This window comes from Erithacus rubecula (genome assembly GCF_903797595.1).
Source record: "Erithacus rubecula genome assembly, chromosome: 6".
In the NCBI taxonomy this organism is placed as follows: Eukaryota; Metazoa; Chordata; class Aves; order Passeriformes; family Muscicapidae; genus Erithacus; species Erithacus rubecula.
This window is the reverse complement of record NC_136688.1, coordinates 30,357,209-30,373,678: the sequence shown is the minus strand read 5'-3', so window position 1 is coordinate 30,373,678 and position 16,470 is coordinate 30,357,209. Positions and strand designations below refer to the sequence as shown.

At 33.3% G+C, this 16,470-nt stretch overlaps 1 protein-coding gene across 1 annotated transcript in view; it reads left to right on the top strand.

Annotated features, from left to right (window-relative positions):
* Window positions 1-16,470, top strand: part of RYR3 (ryanodine receptor 3) — a 184,861-nt gene that overhangs the window by 49,785 nt on the left and 118,606 nt on the right. Inside the window, 6 exon segments of the mRNA XM_079307669.1 lie at window positions 840-952; window positions 1,319-1,418; window positions 3,312-3,405; window positions 7,348-7,422; window positions 8,276-8,432; window positions 14,283-14,456. Coding sequence (XP_079163795.1) covers window positions 840-952; window positions 1,319-1,418; window positions 3,312-3,405; window positions 7,348-7,422; window positions 8,276-8,432; window positions 14,283-14,456 — 713 coding nt within the window.

Genomic DNA, 16,470 nt, shown 5'->3' with positions numbered 1-16,470 from the left:
TTATTCCCTTTGAAGATTTAGCATTTTGCACTTGCATGGATGTAACTTCTATTTATTGTCTTCACTATAATTAGTTTCATATCCTTCAAATTTTGTTTTAAGAAGGTTTTTAATGAAATATTCCAATCAATCAAACAAATTTTTGTACTTCGATTCTACCGGATTTGTCTTTTTTTTTTTCCACTTTACATTGTCTGGTAAGAAAGTTTTATTTCAACTTATTTTCTTCAAGGTCTTCTCTTTCGTGCTCTTCAGAGTGTGAAATTGTGAAATGAATTAGGTAATCTCCCCAGAATGTCTGTGTGTGTGTGGCTCTGTGTATGTATGTGAGTGCAGAGTAACCTGGAATCTTACATTTCATGTGCAGGAGGCATTCTATGGTTGTCACCCTTAGGCTTGGCTATTTAGTAATTATATGGTCTGTAGTGCAAGGGGAACTACTTCCAGGTTTGTTAAGCTATGTGTTACAGAAGATTATGAATTAAATATGGCCATTAAACAAAAGAAGAGACAAAAGGTGATAAATAAGACCAAGGTAGCTGTCAGCAATTTCCTGGCAAGGAGAACCTCCAAAGGAGAGCAGTTCTGAGCAGTGTTTTGTAAACAGTCCCTGCAAAAGTACTTGAAAAGGGAAATATCATATACAGCAAAGATTATTTGACAAAAAGTTTCAAGCATAAAGAAAAACACTGAAAATGATTGAAAAGTGAAATGATGTGGTTTTATAAGGTGAATGTCTTACAAGACCATTTTTATAATGATATTTCAAAGTTGTATAAAGATATCCTTAGATTTCTTTGGAGTTGTTGTACAACCTTGATTAGTGCTCTGTCCTTTAGGTGAGGCATGCTGGTGGACAATACATCCTGCTTCTAAGCAAAGGTCAGAAGGAGAAAAAGTTCGAATAGGTGATGATCTTATCCTGGTCAGTGTGTCCTCTGAAAGATACCTGGTAAGTTTATTTCTTTAGATAGTGGTCAAATGGTGGCGGGAAAAAAATATATAGGGATATTTGGAGATTGGTTGGGATTCTTATGAAGCATTTTTTCCTAATCTAGGGAGTAATGTCTGGTTGTAATGCATGTTAAATTTTTTTCTGCACTGAAAGGGTGGTAAGTGTGCATGTGAGTCCCCCCTGAAAAACAAAATTACTTCCATGCCTTTTCCCCAAATTATATAAGAATACTAATTTTAGAAGAAATCTGTATATTTACTTTATGATGCATTCTATTCTGTTGATAAATTAATATACTAAATTAATATACTAAATAAAAGTTCATCATTTTTACTGTTTCCTGTTACCATTATCTTATTTCAGCATCTCTCCGTGTCAAATGGAAATATTCAGGTGGATGCCTCCTTTATGCAGACACTATGGAATGTACATCCTATATGCTCAGGAAGCAATATTGCAGAAGGTTTGCCATTTTATTTATTTAGACATGAATATAAATTAAATTAATTTGTATCCTTTTGATTAAGAAAGAAAATAAAAAAATAAATTCCTCTCAGGATATCAATGAAAAATTTAATGAAAATAAAGAAAAAGAGCATAGTAGAGAAGAATACTTGAAGGCAAAACAAGGAAATACAGATACAGCAGCTATATTTACTGAAGAAAAGCTAAATGAGTACTGTGACTTTAGAATAACAAGGCTTTAAAAGCTGCATGAGAAATGAAGACTTAGTTTAATTTGGGGGAAAAGGAGTTGCAGAATAACTGGAGCTCGAAAACTTAGATTTTTGCATACAATTTCCTAAATACTTTTCTCCCACTAGAGATTAAACAGAAGGGAGATAAAGGTACAGGCAAAATGGAAAACAGTTTTCTCAAAAGCTTCTATTTCAGTCTCAATTCTGGATGTCACAGTCATGCACCTTATTGTCTTCTCTCATTTTGCCTAATCCTACACCACAGGGTCAGGATTTCTTTCAGGAAATTTTGTGGCACTTCATGGTCATGTTTGAGAAGCACCACATTCTGAGGAATGTCTTGCTCTGTACTGGAAGTCTGATCCACTCAGTATCTCTCCTTATTTCAGTGCCATAGTTTGTCATTAACACTGTCATAGCAAACATTGTACTTCACCTTTGCCGTTTTCTATTCAAAGTATCATCACTCAACATTCACAAACTACTTAAATGTATTTAAGTTAGGATCTCTTTTTCACTTATCTGTAAAACTTATCATTTATGATATACTAATATACAATAACCTAGGACAAAATGGAGCATTAAGGGAAGTGAGAGAGATATAGGACTTCCCTTGGATCAGCTGTAGTAAGTCTTGAAGAAGATTCCTACCCTGGTGTTAAACTTAATATAGCAGTCTTATTTGAAATATGGTTGAGTTTTTCTAAACCCAAGTGGTTTAAATCAGCATCTTATAGTGTTTCTGTGCACTGGCCCATAAGAAACCTGTCTCAGAGCATTAGGTTTTCATTTTAAAATCATATGGGGTATGGATTTACTTGTAATATTTTCTGATTGCTTTGGCATGCTGGAGTTGAATATTTTTAAATGGCTGCATGGGGGTGTGCCCTTATGGGTCATAAACAGAACAGGGATCAACCCTGAAAAAAAACCCCAAAAAATTTCCTTCTACCCTTCCTCCTTAATATGTGTTTTCCTAAAAGGCAGTAACTTCACTTACAAGGTAAGAATGGTTTGGACTGGGATCTGATGAGTCATTTTTCTACACTTTCTTTGTCTTTTCATTTTTAATGGGAGACAGAGTGCCTGGTTTTGACCTGTACTCTTTGTGTTAAATGGGTTGGAAAGTTACCTTCCATTAAACTTAATCTGCAGAAGTGCTAAGCACTCTTCTGTCCTCTGTCTCCTGCTGCTGCTGTGCACCTTTGATTTTGACATAATGATAAATGTCAGAAGAAACAATGAAATTATGAAACTATTTAGAATTGCGATAATTTAAACTGTATTAAGGGGAAGAAAACTATGGTATTATCTATTTGATTTGGCTTTTGCCTAAAGCATTCAATTTTCAAAACTATAATTGTTTTTGTTGCTTTAAAGAACTTTTCAATTTCCTTTTCTGTCTCAGAATCCTAATTCGAGATTTAAATGTTAAAAGTTTGCTTTTGTTTTGTCTTCATTTTCAGAAGAAACGTATTTTTTAAAAAGGTACAAGAAATGCTGTGTCGATACATTAAATTTGTTCTTGTTTAGTTTCAGTTATGAGTGAAAATTAGGAAAATACATCTTATCTGGGTCTTGAATTTTTTAAACTTTCATAGGAGTGTTATTTTCATAGTCAATGTTTTAGCTAATGAGTACATGAACTTCTTTTTCAGGGTATCTTCTTGGTGGGCATGTAGTACGTTTCTTCCATGGTCATGATGAGTGCTTGACAATTCCATCTACAGATCAGAATGATTCCCAACACAAGTAAGTGATAGCACAGTTTTTAATATTTCCTTCTTTCAAAAAGAAAACAAGATGTCAGTTGAATTTCTGGCTAAGTAGATAAAACAGTCTTTACAGCAGTCTTTAACTAGGCAGTGGCTTTGTACAAGAAATTGAGACCTACTGAACAGGAAATCAGTCATGAGTTCTTTCATTGTTGAAATTCAAGTTGTTGATTTTCACTGAGATTTCATCCTGTTATATTGCTTGGCTCTAGTTCATATTACAATAAATAGAAGTTAGAAAGTGTTAGTAGGAAGATGGGAATGTGAAAAAAATGCCTAAAAAAATCTCTGTAAATTTGGCCTCTGCAATGACTTTCATATTTTATATATTTTGCAGTTTTTTGCAAATTTTTAGCTTTCTCAAATTTGATTACATATTAAGAACATTGCATCATATTAGCTAGACTAAACCACTTTTATATTAAACTTATATCTACAGTTGTCATCTATCATGTTATTTATTATTTGAATTTGATATAATAATATACCACAACTAATATACAACTATGTCAGCTAAACTTGTCAGGTCTAAATTTTTCATGTTTACATTCCTGTGGAGTAAAAATGTCTCCAGGTTCTTCAGAGAATCCAAACTGAAAACCAGAAAAAATCACTCTGTGAATTTTTATTGCTTTTCTCTTCAGGTGTAAAGGAAGAAAAGTTTTGACTGTGTATGAAAGTGTGCACACCTAGTATAAAAATACTAGCAAGCATGTAAGAATGTTGCATTCAGACTTATTTTGTAAAGGACACATTCTAACAAGGTTAAAATAGATGCTGAGCTGTTTTAGTGTGTTCAGAAATGCTGTACTTTCCTACTTCTCTTACTTACCTAGAAGTCAGATATTGCTAGTACTAACTACTTGTAGAGTCCTACTGCCCAGCATGATGTGATTCTTTATGTAGGGTTGGTGTGTATTGTTACTGCCTTAAGATTTGCTTCCATGTTTTTTATGCTAAGTAAGTAGCAGGGTAAAATTAAAAAGTGTGTTTGTCTGAATGAAATCTATATATTTATAATCCTAAAGTTGGAAAAGTTGTGAATGCTATATTGTACATTTTCAAATGTGTGATAGGGATAGATTAAGAGTTGCCCTGTCTTTCGGATTTATTAGCTGAGTAGGATAGAAGGCCAAGTTTGTACTGTATCATAGTTGTAGGAGTCATGCTTACAAAATGAAAATACAAAAAAACCCCAAATAGTAATAAGGAAGGGATAGAGAGATGTAGAAAGTGGTTGTGTTTGTTTCTATCTCTTTATTTAATCGGTTCTATTAATTTCATTAGGAATGTTAGGTAAGTTGAGTTAGACAAGAGTGAAGATTTCTCTTTTCATAAAACAAAAATCTTATTTTTGAAGGTTTCTGTAAATAATGCTCTTTTGCAACCCACAAAGAGATGGCTCTCTGAAAAGAATCCTGAAGTCTTTTTACAGGGCAAATTGAAATATTTAGGGTGAACATATTAAACATCAAAAAGGCTAGCTTGGCAATGAAAAGATGAATAGATGGAATCAAGTTGATGAAAAAAAATGTTATGTGGATGCTGTTGTGAAAAAGTAGCAATTCTTTTTTCATGCAGCTTTGTTACTGAAAGAGCATGTCAGTAATTCTAGTCCAGCATTGCATATAGATAAAATATTGAAATTAACAGTGTAAGAGGTGAACAGAGACTATGACGGTATCAGGTGAATTGAGCTATATCTGTGATACTGGGCTATACGTATGATAGTCCTTTAGAGACAGAATGGTTGAATTGGACCAAGGAGAAATGAAGGAGGTCAGAGAGAGTGGAAATGAATACTTAGTTTTGAGCTCAGCTAGGATTTAGAGTCTGCCAAAAGTAAAATCAGTAAGGTCAGCGGGACCAGAGACATAGAATGAAAATGGAGAGCTCCAGATAGTTATTGTGCATTCAGTAAATTCAGAGAATCATGTAACAGCCCAGGCTGGAAATGACCTTGAAAGATTAGAGTCTGGAAATGAAGATGAGTTGAAAGCTAGAGATTTTTTTGGTTTCTTTTTATTCTGGAGTACCAACATATTTTCATGCAAGAGAAAATGTGTAGGCAATGTTAGTACCTTTACTATGAGGAATATTTATTCTTACTCTTCTGGTGAACTAACATTTCAAAGTATTTGATAGCACATGTGTGCCCTTAAATGTGGCTCCTAAATAAAGTAGAAGTGTAAATAAAATCCATCATCTTATAAAGCTTCTGGGGGGAAATTATTCATGATGCACCAGTGTATTTCATGATTCTTCCAGGATTTTATTTGTGTTGCTCAAGAAAGAGAGACCTTGAAGTGTTCTCAGTAGAAGATGTATAAGTACTTGCTCACATATGAAAAACAAAACTTCTATTTTAAAAGTTGATTTTCAGGTCCCATAGTTGCATAAGAACATTACTAAACAGTTTTTTAATTTTTTACCTGCTGACTGTCAAAAATAGGAAGAGAATTTGATAATTTGGAAAGCCAGTTAAAATTCTGCATTTCAAAATGCTGTTTTAATTCAGCTATATAATGTTGTAATCCCATACCAGAGGTATAAGGAAGGTCTTTTCCCTCCTGACTCTATCCTATTGGCAGACAGCCAAAAATCCCCTCCCTGACCCTTTCCTAGAAAAAGCCAAAACCTGAGATGTTCTCTCTTTTGTCCTGGCACCACCATAAAATAAAGAAAGGCAAGGAGCCACTCTTATGAACCTCGTGCTCATCTCCATGCTAAGCCTAGCTCCTTCTTATGGATACATATGAAGAAGTTACAGTTTGTAGCAGTTGGCACCCAACGTCTTGGGTTTAAATTAAGAACCCACAGGTAGCTGGAATCCCAGTTTCAGGATTTTACGCTCGTTCATTCGATCGACTACCTCCGTGCTTGGTAGCTGTGTTTATACAGCCCCAGGCAAGCAATATAATGGCTAGATTGTGACATCTTTATGCATTCATTTGGTGTACTCAGTCAAGTTTGCCAGAGCAGGAAGGCAGATTTTAAATTTCCTTGCTGTACATTTTTTCAGACACTTAAGTACAATAGAAGGTCTGGCTTCTGTGCATGTTAGGGTGGATTAGTCCTTCTCAGAGGAATAATATGTAAGAAAGTTTTTCGTCTTATGGAAGGCATTCAGACCTTTCCTATTACCCACTGTATTTCCTATACTCATTATAAATGAGAAAGTTTATACAAATTCTGGTGATTAGATGACAAGATGTGAATGATTATTAAAGCATTAAAAACTTGCTATGAACAGGACTAATTCACCATAGATTTTCTTTATTTGTATTTTATTATTGAGTAGAATATTGGTTTCAGCACTAGACTATATTATTAACCCTCACTCAACAGTTCAAGTAAACCAAATTATAGTAAAGGCTTAATTCTTTTCCTTCCTATTTTTCATTTTTCTGAATGCATTATCTTTTTTGTGAAGATTATAATATGGAAATTTTGTTATCACCAGAATTTTGCCCTCTAATATGAATTATAGAAATAATTTTAGGAATTAAGCCTCTGATGTTGTGGTTTTGTTATTTTCATCTGAAAATGTTTATCTTTATTTTAAAATATGGTATGTATTTAATACTATTGGTAATGTCGATTAATATCTTGGGAACTGTAGGAATTACATATTTTTATGGTTGATTAAATGACAGGAAAAATTTCCCATCCACTTTCAAGGTTAAGTACTTTATCAGCTCCTGAGAGAGACTGTGTTAATGGAAATAATCTAATTTACTTAGGACATTTGGATTGTTTATCACAGTCTCCCAGATGAGTAGACATTCTGTCCATTCAATGACATTAGTTTACTGAGAGAAAAGCAGTGAGTCATGTACAGTTTCCAGAGAAGTAAGTTACAAATACTATGTAAGCACAAATAAGCATAAGAAGATGGTCTTCTGAATCTTTTCTCTAGGAAAGTATTTTATGAAACTGGAGGAGCTGGCATGCGAGCAAGATCATTGTGGAGAGTAGAACCCCTTCGAATAAGGTACTGATATTTTTTAAACTTTTTTGGTTAGCAACTTTTTTTAGCAACAGAAATTTGATTGTTACAGACCCTTAGGGCAGAATGTATGCTTTATGATATGTTAGTTGGCTCTTTTTCAATAAAAAAAAGCAATGTACTGTGATAGTTTTTTTCTCTCTCCCATATCAAAAGCAGCATTGCCTATGAGATACATGGACTTAAAGCATTGCTTCTTTCCAAAAGTAAAATGCATTCCTAGTTTTACTTGGAGTTTTATAAGCATGAGAGGAAATAAGAGCAGTATTATCCCTTCTGTGTTTCTTGCTTTTTAATTTTTTTTAAGATTATATCCTTCCTATGTGATTATCTGTCTGTTATTTCCCTTCAATTGAAATTTCAATATATATCATAAGAGTATGATATATATTGATGACCATCTGAACTGTATGTTTGTTTTACCCTTGATGTATTTGTGGTTGTGAAATACCATCATGACTAACACAAATGTAGGATAGTTCTGTGGAATGTTGAGATCCCACTTAGGTTTTAATCTGTTTGTTTAGTCACTCAACTAAAATACAGTAGTTAATTTGCACATGTAGGACTTTTTTATGGACACCATATGTAACACCCTGATAAGATGGAGGGAGGGTGTAGAAACAAGAGGATGGAAGCCATACTCCTTTCCAGGGTTCCCTTTGCAAATTAATTAACAGTTTTGCATTTGATTTAATGTTAAGTATTGAAATCAGAACCAAAAAAGCAACATATATATATTTATAACATTTTCTATTTTCTGAACATCCTTTAAAACCTAAAGAAAAAATTCTAATTTTATTTTCTTGAACTATTTTTTGATGTCTCTTATGTTTAGCTGGAGTGGCAGTAACATCAGATGGGGGCAGCCTTTTCGTCTTCGACATATTACAACAGGAAAGTACTTGGCTCTGAATGAGGATGAAGGAGTAGTAATATTAGACAGAGAAAAGTCAGACACAGCATCTACAGCCTTTTGTTTCAGAGCATCAAAGGTAAATAAAGACAATGCAAATTTGTTCTGAATGCGGAGCACTGAAATACTAAATCTGAATGGTTTCAACAACTGTATAAATTATTTGTAATTTCTAAATTGAAGCTAATGCTAGGGACTTTGCATTTAAATTCAAACATAAACAACCTGTGTCAAGAATAGCAAAGGTTTCATAGAGGAAAAATAAGGGCAATTAATAAACTTTAGAATAAACTGAACTGCTACGAGTTTTAAAAAGCAAGATTAAAATCAAATAGAGTGCAAGATATTTAATAATTATAGGCTTATTTTAGTAGGACAGAATCTCATTAAAGTGCTACATGTTCCAGCTCTATCTGTCATAATTGAATTCAGTTGAATTCAGTTCAGTTGCTATTCTTTATGCAGTGTGCTAATAAGAACTGAACTCAATCAAATTTTTCCTAAATGTAAGGCAAATGTAGTCAGTGATTTCTAAACCATATGTTTTCAAATTATGCTCTTTAGTGAGCTGCTAATTTCATGTTATTAGCTTTTCATTGTTTCCAGCTGGGAAAAACATTACAAGGGAGAGACAATGAAGAATGATTATGGAGGTAGGCAAAATTAATAACTTTTTTTCCCCCCAGGAAGTGAAAGGTTTTATAATCAATGATGATTAATTGTTTTTAAGTTCTTTCATGATTTTACTTATAAATAGTTGCCATAGCTGTTAGAACAAAATTTTTTATTGACTGCAAAAAGCTAAATTTTCCACATAATTCTGAATGCTATATGATCATTAAGAAAAAAGAAATCCCAAACTGAAAAAGAATCTTTAAAATTAGTTATGCACTAGATAAAATCTAACAGTAAGAGTCTTCACAAATGCTAGACTTTTGTTAGTATAACAAATCAAACTTTTTTAGCATGTTTTAAATAGTAGAAATAATGATTTCTACTAGTGTGACTGCATATGATATTTCATGAATTTTTATTTTAGCCAAACAAAATAATTTTTAAAAAATCAGGAAATTTTCTTAGATTGCTAAGACTTACCACATAGTTTCTCATTTTTGTTCAGTGTAAAGGCTATGCACTATAAATTGTACATATGATGTTGTGCAGAGGCATTTAGTACAGCTGTAATTTTTCCCCATTATTGGCAAATCATTGGTGGGTATCCCAGGGGTGCCACAGCTCCTGGTTCACCATTGAGTTAAAATTCCTTTGATGTACTCACTGCCTAATTGGACACCAGCTGTCCTTCTGTTTGTCAGTATTTTAATCTATGCATATAAATATCTACATTTTAAGTATGTCAATTTAGTGGTTATGTATGCACATTCATAACATTATTTCTGTTACATTGAGTAAACATGCTCTATTTTCTTACTCTTTTTGTTGAGGTGTGCCTCAAAGGCACTCTAGTGAAATTGAGTGCAGTGCTCAAAAGGACTAGGCTGAAGTACAGTAATAACTAATTATGCAGAAGTAATTAATGCCCACTGTGTTTATACATAATATGGTAGTTAATGTACATTTTTATATTAAATCCAAGCTCATTGTCTCTCATCAGCCTGTTTTATTTGTGCTGTTCTATACAGAAAAGAATGTTTTTACCTCATGATATGTTATGAATTTGGTAGCAAGAATAAGAATTGTTATTTATTTTCTGGGCATGTAAGACCTGCACTGTCCTGTGAGTGGAGACATTAGTTTTTCCAAAGGCAAGGGGAACAGGCAATGGTAACTTTTCCTGAGGAAAGAAAGGTGATATTTGGGAAGGGAATAAATCCCATAGATGAACCTGGACTGTAAGAAGAAAAGGACTCTTAAAGCCAAGTACTGTTTGCACACTGAGGGGTGGACTGAGGAGTGGAAAGGACCATAGATGTAATAGATAGATTAGATATATGCAGATGTTTTTATCATAATTTCAGCATATATGTACTTGTAAACATTTTATTGGTTCATTTTCTCAATGAAGAAACCTTCTCGTTAGCATGTACCTTAACATGGCATAAATTCAGGGAGAATTCATGAGATCTGTCTATCTGTGTACAGATTTTTAAAAATAGAGGGCTGGGTACCTGTCTGTTTACAACACTCCTGTCCCTTAGACTATTAGAATAATTCTGATTTGGAAGGATCCTGGGAAGCCACCTAGTCCAGCCCTTTGCTCCAGGTAGTGGAGTTCAGACCAGGTTGCTTACAATAAACATTGCTGCTGGGTATCCAAAAGGAAATGAAATATTTCTTCATTGTGGTATTCTTTCCAGTTTGAAAGTCAGGAAGATGGTTTTATAGAAAAAGGCATTATCTTTGCCAGAAAGCAGAGCTATGTGGATATGTAAATCTTCAAGGCTACACTGGAGCATGTAGCATATCACTTAAATAAAGGGTTATTTTCCAGCAGTTTTTATAGAGACACTCTTGGTGAAAAAGCACCTTCATCCTCAATATTGTTATATACCACTTCAGCAAACTTGTGTTCCTTGCTTGTCAAAAGCTGTGATTGCATTCATAGGGTATTTACTTTCACTGTTTTTTTTTTCTTTTGGTGGATAACACTGGAAACTGAAACACTAATTTTAAATTATAAAACTCAAATTAGAGTTTTCTTTAACATGTTTTTACATAAATAAGAACAGAAGGGAACTTTTAAAAAGTTAAGGTGTGTGCTAAAGAACATTATGGTGTGGATTTCAATGAAAATAACATATGCAATAAATGCCTATTTTGCTCCCTAATTGCTGCAAACTAATCTTACAAGCATCAGAAATTGATGCTTTCCCCCTCCAAATTGCATCTTTTATTGGTTTTAATATAGAGCTTACTTTGGACCAATTTTTAAAATGTCAACCTTCATATTTTAAGGCAACAGATCTGTAATGCCTTGTGACAACAGAGACAGCAGTTTCTCTACACCAGATGGAATCCTGTTTTGAAATGGGATGTTCTCATTCCAGCACAGTACTTGGCTCAGTATGCACTGCTAAGGAGAATCTTGGGTCTGCTTACAAATTTTCTTGAGACTAAACACAGTGGAAACAAGAGAATATTTTAAAATAATTGTTTATTTTAGTTTGTGTAGCCCAGAAGTACTATTTGAGATTTCATATATTATTTTTGTGGTGGTATGTACAAAAACTGAAGAAGTTATTAGTATAGTCTTGGTATGTAGCATTCTGACACATTCAAAAGTCACAGATGACTCATGCAGAAGGATTTGATATCATTTAGATATTACTGCCAACATGTAGCTGTCTTAGGGACTCAACATGGTATTAGGATGTCGTAATAGTATGGTAGTAATCATAAAGTTCAATTCGGTTTTGTAATAAGATCATAGGTATTGCAAAAGCCTCTAAAAAGCCTCTAAAGTCTCTTAAAGTTCACATTCTTATTTTTAAGTTAGTATTTTATAATCATAATTTCCAGTAAGCATTGCATTTCAAATGCAGTATTAAACTATTTTTTTCTACTTTTTTTTTTTTATGGGAAGGAAAAAAAAGAGGTGAAATTAAAGTAACTTTTTTTTTCCTTGTCTACTGGGATGTACAAAAGTATAAAGCAAAGTATACATTGTACAATGATACCAGTGGTAAGCTCTTATATCTGTAGACCTTTTATCTTTTTCTTTTGTTAGAATATCTATGGCAGAACTTTTAATGCAATAACAGTGTGCAATATCAAAAGATAAAATTTTAATCAGCACATGAAAGTCAGATTTAGTAAGAGTTCAGCAGGCGGGTTGTTTTGTCATTCTTAGGACAGTCTAAACAAGCCCTTAAACTGGCAATGTTTCCCCTATTGTTTCTTTACTATTGTAAAATCTTTGTAAAGAAAGTTGAGTTTATTTGTTCTGTTTACATTGCCATTCCTCATATTCCTTTTATCACATAGAAATCTATGATTCTTTCTCACTTTCTAATTCATGCCCTTCCTCTTTTGAAAATATCATCTTTGACAGCTTTGCTCTCGAATTATTTTGTTCATCCAATCTATTTTGTTTGGTTGGTTTGGGTATTTTTTGTTGTTGATGTTGGTATTATTTTTCCTTTCCCAACTTCCAGGCCCATGAACTTTTTTATTTGATTTAATTCACAGCCTGAGGGAGTTAAACTGAGACTAGGCTGTGAAGAGATGTTTTTAGACATTGAAAATATTTGGATATTTTACTATTTTGTACAAATATCTAGATAAGAGAAGGGTCTTTTTCCCCTTCTCCCCCGGTAATCTTTATCTGAGTAGACTTTTCAGCTGTTATAAAATACACCGTGTCTTTGCACACTGTGATCAAATTGCTTGGCTGAAATCCTGGAGAAGCCAGACAGAGCGCAAAGAGCAAAACACCATCAAGAGGAATTTGTGCTGTGTTCCTCGAAGTGAAAACAGGCTCCTGAAATAATTCTAAAAGTTTATTCCTGAAATGAAAAAAGGAGGGTTTTTCACTATGTTTAGTGTTGCCAAAATGATCAGTATCACTCAATATTTTTCAAATAAGTAACTTAATTAGGATTGCTTCTTAGCACACAATGATTTGTTTCTCTGAAATTTTCATTGATGTTTGATGGTTGATGCAGACACAACATTTGAAGAAGAATTTTTTAATCTTCACGTTACTATGTGAAGACAAATAATCAGTTGCTGACAGTTAGCAAATTTGTTCTATTTTATTGTATTTTTCACTTAATGTCCTTGCTGCAGATGTGTATTCACATAATTCATCTTTTTCTGTGTGTGACAGGGCAGTTCATGCAAATGTGATGTGACATGTTTTCCCCATAGTCTTGACATTGAAATGGTGTCTACAAGGAATGTCTTGTAATTTTAATTTCATTCAAATTCATCTTGGTCTTATAATGTTACCTGTTTCAACTGAAAGTATTGTTAAAATGTGACATTAAATTGCATATAAATAAAAACAGATTAGCATAGATATAATGCAATTCTTTTTTACTCCACAGATGCTGGACATTATACAGCCTGAAATGAAATAAAAAACCTTGTTACACGTATAAAACCAGTGCAATCACATGTATCAATAATTTCCTATTACAAAGTTTGCAGCATAATCCTGAATTCATTTTTTAAAGGACACCTACTTTATTTCAAAGTGCTGAAGCCTTAAAATCTCCCAGTTGTAAATGAAGAATAATGGGATTGAGAAATAAATTTGGCTTAAAAATTGAAAGTTCCAGCCAAGCATTGAGCAATATCTTTAAAAGAGGTTTGAAAGAATCCAAATCTTACAAAGAGGATAAATAAAAACTTTATTTATTTAATTTATTTATATAATAAATGTGAGAAATTGAGAAATGCAAAAGTAAAGCAAATATAAAAGCCAAATTGTACTTCTAAAATAATTAGTTTTTTTCTTTTTTGGTGGTTTTTCAATACAGAGGCATAATTCTAAGCAAAGTGTGTTCCTGTATATACAAATTATAAACAAAAAACTATTTCACATAAAATTATTTTAAATATTTTGCAAAAAAGGTTGGGTTTTTTTTCATGTCTAAGCTAAAATTTAAAAATTTTGCTACATACAGTTCTACAGACTGTTAAACTGAAACTTTTCTTACATCAGTAACTCCATTACAGAATCAGATAAACATCTGAAGATTTTTTTGTATTAATCCACTGTGATGGATTTGACTTGATTTTTCTTGCTTCAGTGAAAATGTTTCAGATTTGGAATTATTTTTAATCACAGTCTGAAAGATTTATTGGATAACAACTGAAGTTATGTGAATTGAAATTGAGCTGCATCTTAACAGCAAAAGTAGCATAAATACTGTTCAGTTTGTAATATGTATCCATGTAGAATCCAATGCTTTATCTTATTCCAATACAGAAATTAAATATCAACTTTATTTTATCTACTTAGGAGCTGAAAGAAAAGCAAGAATCTAGTCTCAAGCGTGATATTGATGGAATGGGTGCCCCAGAAATAAAGTATGGTGATTCCATCTGTTTTGTCCAACATGTGGCCACTGCCTTATGGTTGACTTACAAAGCACAGGATGCTAAATCAGCACGTTTAGGTCCCTTGAAAAGAAAGGTAATGTTTGGAGTTTTTAATAACTTGTGAAATCAATTTGTAGGTTTGCTTGTTTTGTGCTCTTATATTGAAAATGTGAGTATTTCATTCTGAAAATTAAAACAGTGATGGATATTAATGTAACCATGCAATTGAAGAAAAGCTTTGTCATTAAGAAATTACTGATTTAGATAATTGTTTAAAATCTAAATTCAATTGTTGTAACTGGTGTAAACTTATAAGTCATCTAATATTCATTGGTGTTTCAGATTTTTTTTAATTAAGTATACTGTGTGAAATGGCAATTAAATTTATCACTTAAGAAATGGCCCTAGAAAATAATCAAGTATTTTAAGGGATATTAGAGAATAATTTAGTCCCAAAATCTTAGATGCAATTGTGATGTGATATCAAGTAGGTCTTCCTCTCAGTCTTTTGATTTTAGGGTATGATTATATTCTTAAATAGTGGCGTATAAGCTGTTTATCTTCAAATTTTATGTGCATATTTCATCCAGTATTAAGGAGTTTAGTACTAACTTCCCATAATTTAGTCATTACCAGAGGATTTCTTTATTCTCTATTTGTAGATGTTTTAAGACTTGAATCCGTCATTAGAACATGGGAAATAAAAAATACGAAGTCCATTACTGAGAAGAAGCTGTAGTTCTTCTTTAGTTACTTGCATTCATAAGTACATTCATAAGAGAATACCCATACACAAGCACTGCAGTACAGAGCAATGAGGTTGTCATCACACTTGCTGGGCACAATCACATTTATTCCTACACAGCAGACATGGTCATTGTCAGTGGGCAGTGAGTGCCCAACCTCTTCACTGCTCACCAACCTGGCTGATCAGAGAATTTCTTTAAATGGCATTCATTCAGTATTTTCTTGATAAAAATATTAAATCACACAATCACAGCCTCTTCCTTTCCCATACCACAACTAGCTATGTCCTGGACCTTGGAGGGTCCAGTTTTACTTCTTGAAAAGGCAATGTGTGGATTCTTCCTCTGTATTCAATGAAGAATATTACAGCAGCTTTCTGAGGTGTTTCATATTTTGTTTCTCCAATTTTCCACTCAGCAGCAAGGGACTAAAAGAACCTCCATAATTGCCTGTCACTTTTATTCTCCTTTGAAACTATTTTCTTCATGTTCAAAGACTTCAATTCTTTTGCTGCACTCTCACCTGGAGAATTCTGTCTTGTTAAGTGCCTTCAAACAGAGGAAAATCTAAACCTTCTAGCTTCATGCAGTTGACATTCCTGTGGAGGCAAGAAATAGATTTTCATATCCTGCAATACTAGGCTATAATCTTGTAAGCAACTTGAGATATACATCCATTTAAATTTTATATAAAATAATTTTTTTTCTACATTAGAACTGAAGTCATTGCTTGGTATTCATCCTCTGCCATCACTGTGTCAGGTGATTTTCTTTTTCACTTATTGTACTCCTTCTGAAGCTGGCCTGCAGTTTTTGTAACATGATCCATTAGCCCTAGGAAGATTGAAAAATACCTTGCAAGAGGCAAAGGAGGCTTTTCTGACATAATCTAGCTATTATCACTGTCAGCTTCTATAAAGCTATAGAGAAGAGAAAGCAACTGTGAGATTAGTTCTGTTATAAAATACTAAAAGTTCCAAGTAAAAATTTGTGTTGTTTGGCTTTGCTGTAGTTTCATGTATCCAATTACTATATAACAAGTAATGAAGAAAATCTGGCATCATTTATGAGGCTTTTGTTGCATGATTTCTGCCCGAAATTTTATTTGTTGTCTCTCTCTTGTTGTAACCAAGGATTCAAGATTTGCCAGGTAATGATGATTACATCAATATTCTTGTCAACATTCCTCCACCATCCAGTGAGTGATGGATGTCTATCTTTTCAGTTTGAGAGTTGCTTTTGTGCAAGCAATGAACTCCTGCAGAGCTCCAAAATGCTAGGGCTCAGGGAACAGAAAAACATGTGCTGCGTGATTTGGATTCCTCTGGAGTGTTGGTCAGTGCCTTGCTGTACTTCAATAAG